The sequence below is a fragment of the Nycticebus coucang genome, chromosome 1 (assembly GCF_027406575.1).
Source record: "Nycticebus coucang isolate mNycCou1 chromosome 1, mNycCou1.pri, whole genome shotgun sequence".
Lineage (NCBI taxonomy): Eukaryota > Metazoa > Chordata > Mammalia > Primates > Lorisidae > Nycticebus > Nycticebus coucang.
This window is the reverse complement of record NC_069780.1, coordinates 98,921,637-98,936,353: the sequence shown is the minus strand read 5'-3', so window position 1 is coordinate 98,936,353 and position 14,717 is coordinate 98,921,637. Positions and strand designations below refer to the sequence as shown.

General features: G+C 40.3%; 1 protein-coding gene across 12 annotated transcripts in view; it reads left to right on the top strand.

Moving 5' to 3' along the window:
• TENM3 (teneurin transmembrane protein 3) overlaps positions 1 to 14,717 on the top strand; it is a 953,923-nt gene that overhangs the window by 869,326 nt on the left and 69,880 nt on the right. For all 12 annotated transcript variants that reach the window (XM_053585025.1, XM_053585092.1, XM_053585086.1 and 9 more), the window contains 5 exons: positions 3,889 to 4,105; positions 5,071 to 5,190; positions 5,729 to 5,990; positions 12,741 to 13,008; positions 14,290 to 14,433. In XM_053585025.1, the coding sequence (XP_053441000.1) occupies positions 3,889 to 4,105; positions 5,071 to 5,190; positions 5,729 to 5,990; positions 12,741 to 13,008; positions 14,290 to 14,433 (1,011 nt within the window). The remainder of the gene's footprint in view (positions 1 to 3,888; positions 4,106 to 5,070; positions 5,191 to 5,728; positions 5,991 to 12,740; positions 13,009 to 14,289; positions 14,434 to 14,717) is intronic.

Genomic DNA, 14,717 nt, shown 5'->3' with positions numbered 1-14,717 from the left:
TATTAAAGAGTCCTCATAAAATCTCAACGTATGATCACAAATTGCTGCTGAAAGGTTAGTGGGGGGTGAATTGTTTTTTGAAGCCAGAAATTATTTGGGGGCAGTGGGTCAACAGTCTGCTACTTCAGAAGTCTAAGTTTTAATAACTGTGCTTCTGCTTCTTTGACAGACACAGAGGAAAAATGCATTGGAAGATAGCCTCATGAAAAATAAGCCTATAGCATAGTTTCCTCTTTATTCTATTGGAAATATTGAAACATATTTCCACATCTTTCATCTTCGTGACCTTTTGGCTAAGAAAGTCATATTCTAATACATCTATATAAAATTTCAAAATCATTTTCATTATATTTTCTTTTTTTTTTTTATTGTTGCAGTTTGGCCAGGGCTGGTCTGAACTCACCACCCTCAGCATATGGGACCAGCACCCCACTCACTGAGCCCCAGGCACTACCCTCATTATATTTTCTTAAAACATAATTTTAGATTTTTGTAAAAGGTACAGTTTGCTAACAACCCATCATTTTAGAAATAAAAGAGACATCTATATGAAAACATAAAGAAACAATATGTTGTAAGATCTGCTTATCCGAAGGTTCTGGTGGCTCATACCTGTAAGCCCTGCACTCTGGGAGGTTGATGTGGGAGGATCACCTGAGCTCAGGAGTTCAAGACCAGCCTGAACAAGAGCAAGACCCTGTCTCTCTAAAAACAGAAAAACTAGCCGGGCATGGTAGCAGGTACCAATAGTCACAGTGCTGGGGATGCTGAGACAGAATACTTGAGCCCAAGAGTTTGAGGTTGCTGTAAGTTATGACACCATGGCTCTCTACCCGGGGCGTTAGTTTAACCTTCCCTCTACTCAACCCTCAAAATTATTGCTGTAGTGGGTAAACATGGTAGTTACCTACACATTTCTGAAGCAAATGCCAAAGGGATAAGCACGTGAACTGAGAGGCAGGGAAGGCCAGACGGCCAGCTGAAACCGTAAAGCCCCCAGAAAGGAAGTGCCCGTGTTCCCTGCGTGAGTCTGCAGGTGAAGCCCCCAGAAAGGAAGTGCACGTGTTCCCTGCGTGAGTCTTCAGGTGGCGAGATGACTCTTGGGCAGAGTCAGCCTCATGTCGCACCTCTTGTTTCTTCCCTTCCCTGGGTTGTTATTGACCTACTTTCTAGACAGCTGTTAATTCAGTGTTGTCTACTTTCCCTTGATTCACTTTACAGTCAGATGATGATGGGGCAAGATGAAGACTCAATTCTATTAATAAGATGGCCCAGCCTTTTTGGAAAGAAATGTAGAGAATCCTCAAAGAGCTAACAGTAGACTTTCCATTTGATCCCACAATCTCATTACTAGGTACCTCCCAGCAGAAAAAAATTATTTTAGCATAAGAACATTTGCATTCAAATGTTTATAGCAGCTCAATTCACAATCGCCAAAATGTGGCATCATCCCAAGTGCCCATCAACCATGAGTGAATTAATAAACTGTGGTATATGCACACCATGGAACACTATTCAGCCTTACAGAAGATAGACTTGCATCTTTCATATTTGCCTGGGTAGATTTGGAGATGATTCTCCTACGTAAAGTATCTCAGTATCTCAAGAATGGAAAAGACAGTATCCAGCATACTCAGTACTAAATTGAAACTAGTAGATGAACAACTATATGCCCACATGAGAGAAAACACATTTAAATTTGAGAAGGGGGGAGCAGGCAGGGGTGCAGTGGGTGAGCTCTCACCTAACTGGCACAATGCAGGTGTACTCAGCACACCTCCTGGGTGAAGGGCTCCCCTGCAACTTGGACTTCACCTAACAAACACAAACGGTGTCACCTAACCATATGTACCTTCATATTAATCTGAAATTAAAAAAGTAAATTACAAAAAAAAGAAATACAGAGAGAAAAAAATTAAGAATGGCCTAAAGCAAATAAATGGCTAGCATAGTTTTTTAAAAAATAAAAGTTATTTAGGGCGGCTCTTATGGCTCAAAGAAGTAGGGCGCCAGCCCCATATGCTGGAGGTGGCGCGTTCAAACCCAGCCCTGGCCTAAAACTGCAAAGAAAAAGTAAATAAATAAAAAATAAAAGTTATTTAAAAAATACTTGTGTAAATAAAACATAGTTGTCAATATTTTCAGCTAAACTTGCCCTAATAGGGTTACACCAAGACCTGATATTTAAGCCTAAAGGTCTTAGAACTATTTTTTCAGTTCTTCTAACAGTGATCAAAGTCTTCAGAAAGGAATTTTTTTAATTAATTTATACTGAGAAAAGTATTTAATAAGCAGATCAAAATTCATCTTTTCAGCTATTCAGTAAATAATGATCTTAAAGGATGTCATCAAACCATCATACCCTGCCACTCTCATCTAGTAATGGGTTGGTTATACATTTTAAACAGAATACTCACATAGGCTATTGAATATAGGTTTTTTTCCTTTTTTTTTTTTAAATAAAGATAGGGTCTTTCTCTGTTACCCAGGCCGCAATGCAATCATGGCCCACAACAACCTCAAACTCCTTGATCCTCCCACCTCAGCCTCCCTCGTAGCTGGGAATACAGGTGTGCACTGTGGGAGGTAGACAGGTGGACTTCTCAGCAGGGCGCCCCTCCTCAATCCTGGGGTATCCAGGGAAAAGCTCGCAGACACGTGCAATCCCTGGAGGCTCATCAAAACCACGGAAGTCTGATGAAAAGAGCCCCCAGTTGCCTGGACAGGCCAGAGTAGGCCGGTGTGTTGAGAGTCAACAACTGGGAAAGGTTAAACTCTTTGAGTCTTAGATTAGGAAACCTGGCTTACTTCCCTTGTAGGGACAGAACTAGTTTCTCCCTCCCTCTTTCTAAATATACCATTGGCTGTCTGGTCTGTTAGCAACCTCCTACCATTTACCTAGCCTCCCTCTCTCTTGAATCTTCCTGGGGACTGGGGATTCTTTCAACTCTACTTTTTGGCATTTTTACATTTTGCATATGCACCTTTGTTGGAAATCAATAAAAGCCTTCTGAAGAGGTCATCGGGGCTAAGCTTTCTCAGTTCACTCAGGCTGTTAATGTAAGCCTTCTCCTTAAAAAAAAAAAAAAGTAAGCCTTTTCCAGGCGTTCTCAAACTTCATGTTTTTAAACTCACTTGTCTTCAGCTTAGTTTTCCCATCCAGCTTTCAAACCAGGTCGAGGTTCACATGCAAAGACCCCCGACACACCACTATGACTGGCTAATTTTGTATAGTGATCTCATTATGTTGCTGAGGCTAGGCTTGAACTCCTGGCCTCCCGCAATCTTCCCATTTCAGCCTCCCAAAGTGGAATTGCAGGCATGAGCCACCATGCCTACCTTAATCAGATTTTTTTATTTCTTACTCAGAGTAAATATTATATGATTATTTTCAACCATCTGTAGTCCAAATATTATTCACTATGAAACCAGATACAAATATAATCACGCATCACTTAGCAACGGGCATACGTTCAGAGAAATGTCGTTTGGAGATTTTATCATTGTACAGAATCATAGAATATGTCTACACAAACCTACCTGGTACAGCCTGCTACACACCAAGACTATATGGCATAGTCTGTTGCCTCCAGGGCACAAACCTGTACAGTGTGTAGGCATCTGAAACCCTATGGTAAGTCTTTATGTATCTAAGCATAGAAAAGGCATAGTAAAAGTACAATCTTACAATCTTAGGGCCACCATGGTATATGTGGTCCACCATCATGTGGCATATGACTGTATTTCATCTGGTTTAAAAAAGTATGCCTCATAGAAATTACCATCACTTAGGGGATGGGAAATTAAATTAAAAAACCAACCATAGAGCAAAACATAGTCTGCGTTATGTCATAAAAAGAATCTCCTGGTCTCCATTTCTCTCTGCAGATGGACTCGTTGATTGTATGGATCCTGATTGCTGCTTACAGAGTTCTTGCCAAAATCAGCCCTACTGTCGTGGGTTGCCAGATCCTCAGGATATCATTAGCCAAAGCTTACAGTCGCCACCTCAGCAGGCTGCCAAATCCTTCTACGACCGAATCAGTTTTCTCATAGGCTCTGACAGCACCCATGTCATACCTGGAGACAGCCCTTTCAACAAGAGGTCGAGGCATCTTTTCCTTCTATAGACATGTACAGTTCTGTACACTTTATGTGAAATGCTGATAATTTGAAGAAAGTACTTTTTCCTCTTTGGGCAAATTCTTCACCAAACTTCGCATTTCAAGCGTTTTTGACACAACACACAGACTTTGTCCATTTCAGTACCTGAGACCTAACAGGATGTTCCATTCAGGAGTCAGTAAATCTTCATTTAACTGGTTGATTTTGTTAGCACAGTTGGAAATGTCTCAAAAGAAGCAATGAAAAGACCCCAAAAGGCAAAACAGAAGTGCACTTTTTCTTTAGCTGAGCTCGCTAAATAATATAAATTATGAATTAATGGCATGGAACTGCTAACGGCATGGCAGTGAGATTGCATACACTGTTTGGTGCGGTAATGACCTGAAAATAAACCCATCAGTGAAAGCAGGTGTCTCTTGTCTCACTGAGCAAAAAAGATGATTTACACTAGAACTCCTGGGTCTGCAGCAGTCCACCAGCATTAACGCAGTTAGACCCAGCGGTTGGTTAAAAGTTGTTGCACAAACCTTCCTTATTGCCCCCTTAAATCTTGTCATTCTTGGTCCCTGAAGATTTACAGATTGCCTCAGAATTAATTGGAAAGTATACTTTTCTGCAGGGACGCATCAGACATAGGACTTACTGGGGGGAAAAAGCAGAGTTTATAATTTCAGAAATTCATCTCTATAATTTTTGGTCTTGATAGCTCTCCAAAAAAATAAAAACATCACAACTAATTAAAATCCAGAGTAAACACAAGGCATTTAAAGAATGTGAATTATATGGAATTTAAAAGGGCATTATATTAGGAGAATTTCGAGTCTGGGTGTTGTGACAGTTGACTGCATAATGTTATTTTATCCCTAGATTGAATTATCTATAATCATGATGATTATTGGCCTGACAGACAGGTGTTCATTATAATTCTTCTTGCTTTTCTCACAGCCTTGCGTCTGTCATAAGAGGCCAAGTTCTAACGGCTGATGGAACTCCACTCATTGGAGTAAATGTCTCATTTTTTCATTATCCAGAATATGGATATACCATTACCCGCCAGGATGGAATGTGAGTTGGTCATATCACACTATCTCTGCTCGAAGGATTTTAAGAATAAGAACTAGCATCACCCATACTGTTTTATTGTCCCTTTTAATATGGCAGTGCAACAAATTTTAGGCTCCAGGAAACCATGATAGCAGAGATTTAAAATCATAAACTCATATACTTCTTTAAAAGTTGATTTCCTTTCCTAAAATCTGATAATAATATTGTGGTTTTATAGGAGAATGCTCTTTGTCTAAGAAGAACATACATGTTGAAAGATTTAGGGGTAATATTTCATAATTTCTGCAACTTAAGTTCACATAGTTTCAAAAACAGTCAAGAGAAGCAAGTTGGGAAGATGTTACCAAACCGACCAGATAAAGGGCATATGAATGTTCTCTAAATAATTCTTTAAGATTTCCGTAGACCCTAAAATGTCTACATGAAAGTTAGGAGGAAAAGTTAATTTTCTTTATAAAGCATATTAATTTAAGGAAGCGTGTGCTGGTAGGTACGTGGATTTCAGACAATTCGCTAAGTGTGCCTCGTTTTTCCTTAGGTTTGACTTGGTGGCAAATGGTGGGGCTTCTCTAACTTTGGTCTTTGAACGGTCCCCATTCCTCACTCAGTATCATACTGTGTGGATTCCATGGAATGTCTTCTACGTGATGGATACCCTAGTCATGAAGAAGGAAGAGAATGACATTCCCAGCTGTGATCTGAGTGGATTTGTGAGGCCGAACCCCATCATTGTGTCATCACCTTTGTCCACCTTTTTCAGGTCTTCTCCTGAAGATAGTCCCATTATTCCCGAAACACAGGTAAAATATCCAGACAAGCAGTTCTGTTACATAAAAGGTTTTCGGATCATGTTTTGCTAAAGCATCTTTAAAAAGGATTGTGCAGTTCCAATGCTATCTTAAAGAATTCCATAGAAGGAAATGTAGAATGTGGGATGTATGTGCTGGGCTGCCTCATTTTTTCTTGAAGATCTATTTGAAATAGTTTTTCTTTAGTCTGTATCTGTATATATTTATTATCTGTAGTCAAATGGAAAAAATAATTTAATCACTAATAGTGCCCAGCTTATTCTTTCATTCAATGAAAAAAAAATTTTAGTGCCTGTTTGTACCTGACATCCTGACTGCCATTGTACGAAGTGCTATTATACATGGTCATTACTCTCAGTGACATACTGTTTGATTATTACTATAAGTAAAAAAAGTTTTGGGAAAAATGATTTTAGGCAAAATATTTATTAATGTAACTTTTTAAGAAATAGCCATTCACTATTCCTTTTATCTACTGAAATATCCAGATATTGTTTTTCTTTCCATGTGTTTCCAGTTAAAAATAACTTTCAGCACTCTGGGAGGCAGAGGCCGGTAGATCCATTGAGCTCAGGAGTTCAAGGCCAGCCTGAGCAAGAGTGAGACTCCATCTCTACTAAAAATAGAAAAACTAGCTAGGCACGGTGGTGGATGCCTGTAGTCCCAGCTACTCTAGAGACGGAGGAAGGTGGATTGTTTGAGCCCAAGAGTTTGAGGTTGCCATGAGCAATGATGCCACAGTACTCTACCCAGGGTGACAAAGCAAGACTCTGTCTCAAAAAAAATAATAATAGTGATAACTTTCAGATTTTTTTTTTGGCCGGGGCTGGGTTTGAACCTGCCACCTCCGGCATATGGGACCGGCGCCCTATTCCTTGAGCCACAGGCACCGCCCCAAAGGACATTAGGTACAATTATAACAGACTCTATTCATAAATAGCTAAGTAAAAATCTGTGGTCTTTAAAATATAACACATAGCAACTGCCATATTGAATTTTTCAAATATTTATTGAACACCCATTCAGTACCAGGCACTGTTATCTAGGAGCAAGGTGGCAAACCATGCAGATGAGGTACCTGCGCTTAGGGGGCCTCCCAGCTAATGAGCAGGGAGAGGGAGTGAGTAATAATCAGGCGTCAGGTGTGATGAGACACTGAAGATAATAAAGCACGGGACTGTTTATCACAGTTCAATTAGCAATCGCCAAGATGCGGAAACAACTCAAGTGCCTATCAACCCAGGAATGGATTAACAAACTGTGGTATATTTACACCATGGAGTACTGTTCAGCCATAAGAAAAGATGGAGACTTTACATCTTTTGTGTTAACCTGGATGGAGTTGATACACATTCTTCTTAGTAAAGTAACACAGAATGGAAAAAGCAAGTATCCAGTGTACTCAATACGAATATGAAGCCAGTAGATGATCTAATACACCCACACAAGAGAAAAACTCAATTCAAGTTGGGGGGAGAGAGTAAGTGGAAGGGGGATGGGTGAGCTCTCACCTGATGAGCACAATGTAAGGGCACTCCTCTTGAGTGCAGGACACAACTACAACAGGGACTCTACACAACAAATGTTTATACCCTCACATTAATCTGAAATATTTTTTTAAATGCCAAAGAAAATAAAATATTATACTGAAAAATTACTTTCATGTATACATATATGTTGGAGATATTATGGGTTCAGTTCCAGACCATCTCAATAAAGCAAATATTACAATAAAAAAATTATAAAGCAGGGGAAAGTGGAGATGGGTGTGATTTTATATAACACGGTCTTGAGAAAAATCTCTTCGAGAAGGTGTATTTTCAGCAGGAGCTAAGAAAGGGTAAGAACAAGCCCTGAAAATAGCAGGGCAGCTCCAAGCAGGGCACGCTGGGCTTGGGTGAGAAGGGCAGAGGACGGCAAGCCTGGCTGGAGTGCAGCTGGTGGGACCTAAATCATAAACCACTCAAGACAATGGCAAAGACAACTTTTTGAGTGATTGGAAGCCTTTGAAAGTGTGTGAACAGAGCAGTAGCAGTGCCTGATTTGCTGCTTTCAGGGATCACTGTAGTTAGTGTGCTGAGAATATTCTGCATTAGGCAAGGGCCAGAGCAAGGAGACCAGTCAGGAGGCCGTCTCAGTCATCCACAGGACAGATGATGGTGGCCTACACAAAGGTGGTCGGGTGAGCAGCAGACATGGAAAAATGGAGTCCCGGGAAGGGTGGAACATAAAGATGCAAATTTGGGAGTCATCGCTGTACTTAAAGTGTGGCCAGAGGTCACTAGGAAGGAGGTGTAGATAGAGTTTGGAAGGGGTTAGCCAAGAAGGTTAGGGACAGAAAGGTCAAAAAGGCTCACATGTAAACACGGGGCAGGAGCTATACCTAAGTGGTTCACTGCACAGCAAACGGCCAAACACACTTGGAGCTGATCTTTGGGGAGTTCACTGTAACCTTCAAATTTAATATTTCCTCCCCATCCATCTTGCATTAATATTGATCTTCTTCATTCTAAAATAGACTTAACCTAGAGGCATTGTCTGTCTTTAGGTGGCAAACTTGTAGCAAAGCAGGACATTGAAATGGGTTTCAGGGCGGCGCCTGTGGCTCAAGGGGTAGGGCGCTGGTCCCATATGCCGGAGGTGGGGGGTTCAAACCCAGCCCTGGCCAAAAAAAAAAAAAAAAAATGGGTTTCAAATAGTGAACAACCCCATGAATACATGGTATCTTTTTTTCAATTTGTACATACAATAGGCAGACATTTGGCAAAAATCTACAAATAGAAGTGCTTTATAAGGGTGAAAAGAAGAATTAAATATGGGTGCTACCGTTCCAAATGGGTAGAGATTTGCATGCAGAACTATGGCAGTTCCAAAGAGTCAATTCCTAAGGAAGCAAAAGAAGGCCTCACGGATAATGTTTCCTTTAGCAGAGATTAGGCCAGGAAGGGAGGGAAAGCATATTTCTAGTTGAAGAAAATATGTCAGAAGCAGTTGGGCATAAGAACAAGTCATGTAATATGTACCCTGGTAAATAATTAAATGCAGGATGTATGTGGGTAAAGAGGCAGAAGATGGTATGGCAGCCACATTGTGAATGGCCCTGATGGACCACCCAACAGAGACCTTGACTTCTCTAGGCAATGTGGAACCAAGACACCAATGATATTTTTTGTTGTTTTTGTTTTTTGGGCTGTTTTTTTTTTCTCTTTAAGACAGTCTCACTGTCACCCTGGGTAGAGTGCTGTGGCATCATAGCTCACAGCAATGTCAAACTCTTGAGCTCAAGTGATCCTCTTGCCTAAGCCTCCCAAGTAGCTATGACAGGTGCCTGCCACAACACCCGGCTAGTTTTTCTATTTTTAGTAGAGATGGGGTCTCGCTTGCTCAGGCTGGTCTCCTACTCCTGAGCTTAGGCAGGCCACTGTGCCCAGCCACCAATGATTGTTTTTTCCAGCATTTCTCTCAAGCTAACCCAAGTGACCAAATGCATTATTTATAGGAGACAGATAAATCTGTGAACAGGCTGTTGTTGTCGACTGTATTTTCTTACGTGCCCAGGGTTCCAAGGGAGAGGTGCTAACAGTCAGCATGGGAGAGCAGTGGAGGAGACAAAACACAGTAGACAAGATTGGGAGGCAGTTAGCAGGGTGCCAGCTGGGTGCTTCACAGGTCAAGAATGGGACAGCATGCAGCTGACAAAAAATAGGTTTGATGGTTGATTTCTCTACTTTGGCTGTATTTACTTTTCCTACTAATACAAAATAATATAGTAAAGTAAAATAGCATAGGAGAAACACATACTTTAATGAACAAAATTATAAATATTTGTCCCATGGATGTAAGTTCACGACAGATGATGGTTATTAAAATTAGGAAAATGTGATATTTTGAGATAGAGGGGCAACTTCTGGAAGATCACAAAACATACATTAATGAAAGGATCCCTAACAAATAACCTCTCCACTTTATGGGAAATCATTTGGAAAATAAATTCAGAGGAAATAAATCATTCACTATAGGCTTTAATCTCATATCATGGGGGGCTATTCAGTAGTTACAAAATATATTTTTCAGACTAATCCACTGATATTACACCCCAGTCATGGGGTAAAATTTCTTTAGATTATTCACTCTAATAACCTACAGTCTTAACAAAAGTACTATCAATATTTAAAAGTACTATTTAATCTTAAATTTAAATGTTTCCTTGTGACTAATAGAACTCTAAAAAGTTTCTATATATTTGTAAACTATTTTGCTTAAGACAGTTTTTTTAATTTCAAATTAATATGAGGATACTAATATTGCTTTCATTTTTTTAACTTTATTCAAATTAATATGAGGGCACACTATTTAGGTTACATTGTTCTCACTTCTGGGGTAAAGTTCCATTTGTTTTCAATTCTAAGGTAAAGTTCAAGTTGTAGTTGAGCCCTTCACCCCAGGTGCGTGCTGAGCATCCTTATACTGTGCACGTCAGGTGAGGTCCTGCCCACCAGGGGGCGTGCTGACCACCCTCACACTGTGCACATCAGGTGAGATCCCGCCCACCAGGGGGCGTGCTGACCACCCTCACACCGTGCACATCAGGTGAGATCCCGCCCACCAGGGGGCGTGCTGACCACCCTCACACTGTGCACATCAGGTGAGATCCTGCCCACTAGGGGGCGTGCTGACCACCCTCACACCTTGCACATTAGTGAGATCCCGCCCACCAGGGGGCGTGCTGACCACCCTCACACCGTGCACATTAGTGAGATCTGCCCATCAGCCTCCCTCCTTCCCTTCCCTTTCATCTCCTCTCCCCTCACTCTCACTCTGCTTGTGTTTTATCATTCCTGTGGGCATGTAGTTGTCTATGCATTGGTTTCATATTAATATTGAGTACATTGGATTTTTTTTTTCCATACTTAAAATACTTTACTGAGAGGAATTTGTTTCAACTCCATCCAGGTAAATACAAAAGATGTAAAGTCTCCATCTTTTCTTATGGCTGAATAGTACTCCATGGTGTACATAGACCACAGTTTGTTAATCCATTCCTGGGTTGATGGACATTTGAGTTGCTTCCACAACTGGGCAATCTAAGACAGTTTTGTGGTAAAGAAAACTCCAACTGTAATAAACTGATGTATCTATTTTGGTAGTCGTCTCTTTCTTGGTTTGTTTTACACCATGTGCCTCCTCATGGCAACACTGCCTCAGAGTGGAAGTTTGTTTTGTCCATCCACTGTGCCCCTTTCAGCTGTGTTATTGTTTGTAGTAAAACTGACAGCTATCTGTTCAGTATGAAGAGCTTTATTTTTGTGAAGTTATTAATATTTACAGATGACATATATACCATTTGAACTGTTCAAGTGAGAAGTGCTGGGGGAGGGGAAACATCACTGAACACTGAATCACTAAGATTTTTCTGGCATGAACCAGGCAGTTCTTTACCGCTGGGTGATGAATCTCAAGTGGACAACATGACGAAGGCTCTGAGAAGGCAAATTATTCTTAGCAGAAGTAGTGTGCTCCTGGCATGAGTTCATGTAATAGCTAGCCTTGCACTCTACAACATATATAGTGAGCCCTGAAGAGCTGTTACTATTCTCTAAACTAATAGGAGCTTTGGTAAAAATAATCTGAACTTTTCAGAAAAATTTTATATGCTGTGTAAAATATGTTTTCCAAAATAATTAATGTATTTTTTATATTTTGGCATTCATGAGCTAGTCACATGGACAGTTAAACTATAGAGTTAAGTGCGGGGTGCCGTTATTCACACCTGTAATCCCACCCTTCTGGGAGGCCGAAGCAGGTAGATTGCTTGAGCTCTGGAGTTCAAGACCAGCCTGAACAAGAGCGAACCTCGACCCCATATCCAAAAATAGCCGGGCCGTTATGGCAGGCACCTATAGTCCCAGATACTTGGGAGGCTGAGGCAAGAGAATCGCATAAGCCCGAGAGTTTGAGGTTGCTATGAGCTATGACACAACAGCACTCTGCTCAGAGTGACATGATACTGTCTCAAAAAAAAACAAAAAAAGGTGGGGTTAAAAGTATGACTTTTAAAAATTTATAACAGAGGTGATCCTTATGCAGAAACTTCCGTGAACTTTTACAGTTCAATTTCAAATCAGAAAGTATGTACTGAGTCTCTAATATGCGTATTTGATAACATTAGCTGCACTCTAGGAAGAACCTTTCTGTCTCTAAAGCTCATTTAACCATCATATCAACGATCAGTGGTTAAGTTGTAGCTCAGTGTCCAATCATGAGAATAAGTTGTTACATTACCTCTCAACACAGATATGGAATTTGCTAGAATTTAACCCAAAGCAATTGATCTTTTTTATCTTTACCATCTTTATAAGCTGGTAAGGCTATAGGCATAGCAGCCAGCTGGCGTAGGCCAGGCCTTTGTCCAGAATACCCCCATCTCACAAACGCCTGCTCTAATTCTCCAGGGTGACTGGGGTGGAAGATGGAGCCGTGAGCAGTCACAGTGCCCCTCACGTGAAGAGTAGCACCTGAGGTAGGATTAGCTCAGGATACATGACAAGAGGCTTTTAGGAGGAGACAGTGGGCAGCAGAGTTAGCTTTCATTGTTGAATAAGATGAAACCCAAACGTATCTCTGTGAGGAGTGACTCTCCGGTGTCCTGTTGTAGTTGCCCTACTAGGTTCTTGTAAATGTATCTTAGCTGATAGTCACGCGTGATCACAATTTGAAGTCTCCATTTTATTCCAACCCAAGGTACTCCACGAGGAAACCACAATTCCAGGAACAGATCTGAAACTTTCCTATCTGAGTTCCAGAGCTGCAGGGTACAAGTCAGTCCTGAAGGTCACCATGACCCAGGCCATCATACCCTTTAATCTCATGAAGGTTCACCTCATGGTTGCTGTAGTAGGAAGACTCTTTCAAAAGTGGTTTCCTGCCTCACCAAACTTGGCCTATACTTTTATATGGGATAAGACAGATGCATATAATCAGAAGGTCTATGGTCTGTCAGAAGCTGTTGGTAAGTCAAAACTGTCATAAAATTGTTACCCATGGAAAGTCATTGGATAAATAAAAAGCGAGTACCTTTGTTCTAGTGAAGTGATAAGCCAGCTGGTTTAGGTCTACTAGGGGAAAAGGAATGTACTCTGTATGAAAGAAGAAAATAACCAGGTTTTTTGGCTGAAATTATCGAGGAATTGTCTCAATGAGAATTCAGATTGCCCCATCTTTTTTTCCCCTCAGTTTTTTTTCTTAATATACCCCCTTTTTTTAAATTTTTCTCTTCTTGAATGTGTTTCTTCCCTTTTTTTCATTTTGTTCTTTTCCTTATAACTTTATCTCCTTTGCTTTCTTAATCCTTTTTTTAAATTACTTTGTACCTAACACTAACGTATAATAGTTTCAACTCATAACGATATTTAACGGCATGTCAGACATTTGTGTCCAAGAATTATTCCATCACTAGAAGGGCCCCTCCATCTAGGGGAAGCATAGTCTGAAAACATTAAACCAGTGGTTTCAAGGAAGGACAGTGTAATCAAAGTTTGACTAGTTGAGAAGTAGACAGAGATAGCTTCAAACTTGAGCTCAGAACATCAAAAACTAGAAGACAACCGGACTTGGTTCTATTAGCTTTTACCTGAAAATATAAGAGGCATTCTATTCTGAAATTAATACATAATTTGGACTTGAATTCGTTTACATCAGTCCAGTGGTTGCTACTTCTACCTTTGGGTTTTTTCCAAATATTGAAATCCATGTTCCATTGTGAACTCTGAAAAGTTTTCCATTCATGATTTATTTATGTTAGTTTACTGCTAGTTTATTTTTATTTCTGATAATAATATGTAAATGTAATGTCAGAATCTGGTCATCTTTTTTTTGTTCCTTTGAACCTTATTTATAGTAAGTCTTTTCCATCATTTTAATTTTGTTGGAAACTAAACAGCTCTGATCATTTGGGTAGCAAACACTATTTTGAGTGGTTATTATCTAGTCCCCATTTGGAGCTTGTGTATCTGATCTAATTAGTTTCTTCTTGCCCAATGTGGACTTTATTTTGTACTGGTAACTCCCTGAGAGAGTGATATATGAAAAATAATCATTTTCTGTTAAATCAGTAGAAAATAAAATGGGGAGTTTTTTTTTTTAAAAAAAAACTCATCATTAAATCTCATAAATGAGTGGAAATATAATTTCAGAATACAAATGTGAAATAGGCAGCTTTTAATAACATAATAAAATAAATTGCGCTTCTGCCTGTGATTGAAAAAATGAGCTGTGATTTCTTTGGATCCAGTTTCAGTTGGATATGAATACGAGTCGTGCTTGGACCTGACCTTGTGGGAAAAGAGGACAGCCATATTACAGGGCTATGAGCTGGACGCCTCCAACATGGGCGGTTGGACATTAGACAAACATCATGTCTTGGATGTCCAGAATGGTAAGGTCTTGTTCAGATGGTTCATATTGCTCATCTTCCAGTTCATTAGACTACAGCAGCATTTCCTAATGTCCTATAGATTAGAATTCGCAGCAAAAAAATAAAGGTATAGGGCATTCATGGTGGCTCACACCTATAATCCTCACTTTGGGAGGCCAAGGCAGGTGGATTGCTGGAGCTCAGGAGTTTGAGACCAGCCTGAGCAAGAGCAAGACCTCATCTCTACTAAAAATAGAAAAACTAGCCTGGTGTGGTGGCAGGCATCTGTAGTCCCAGGTACTTGC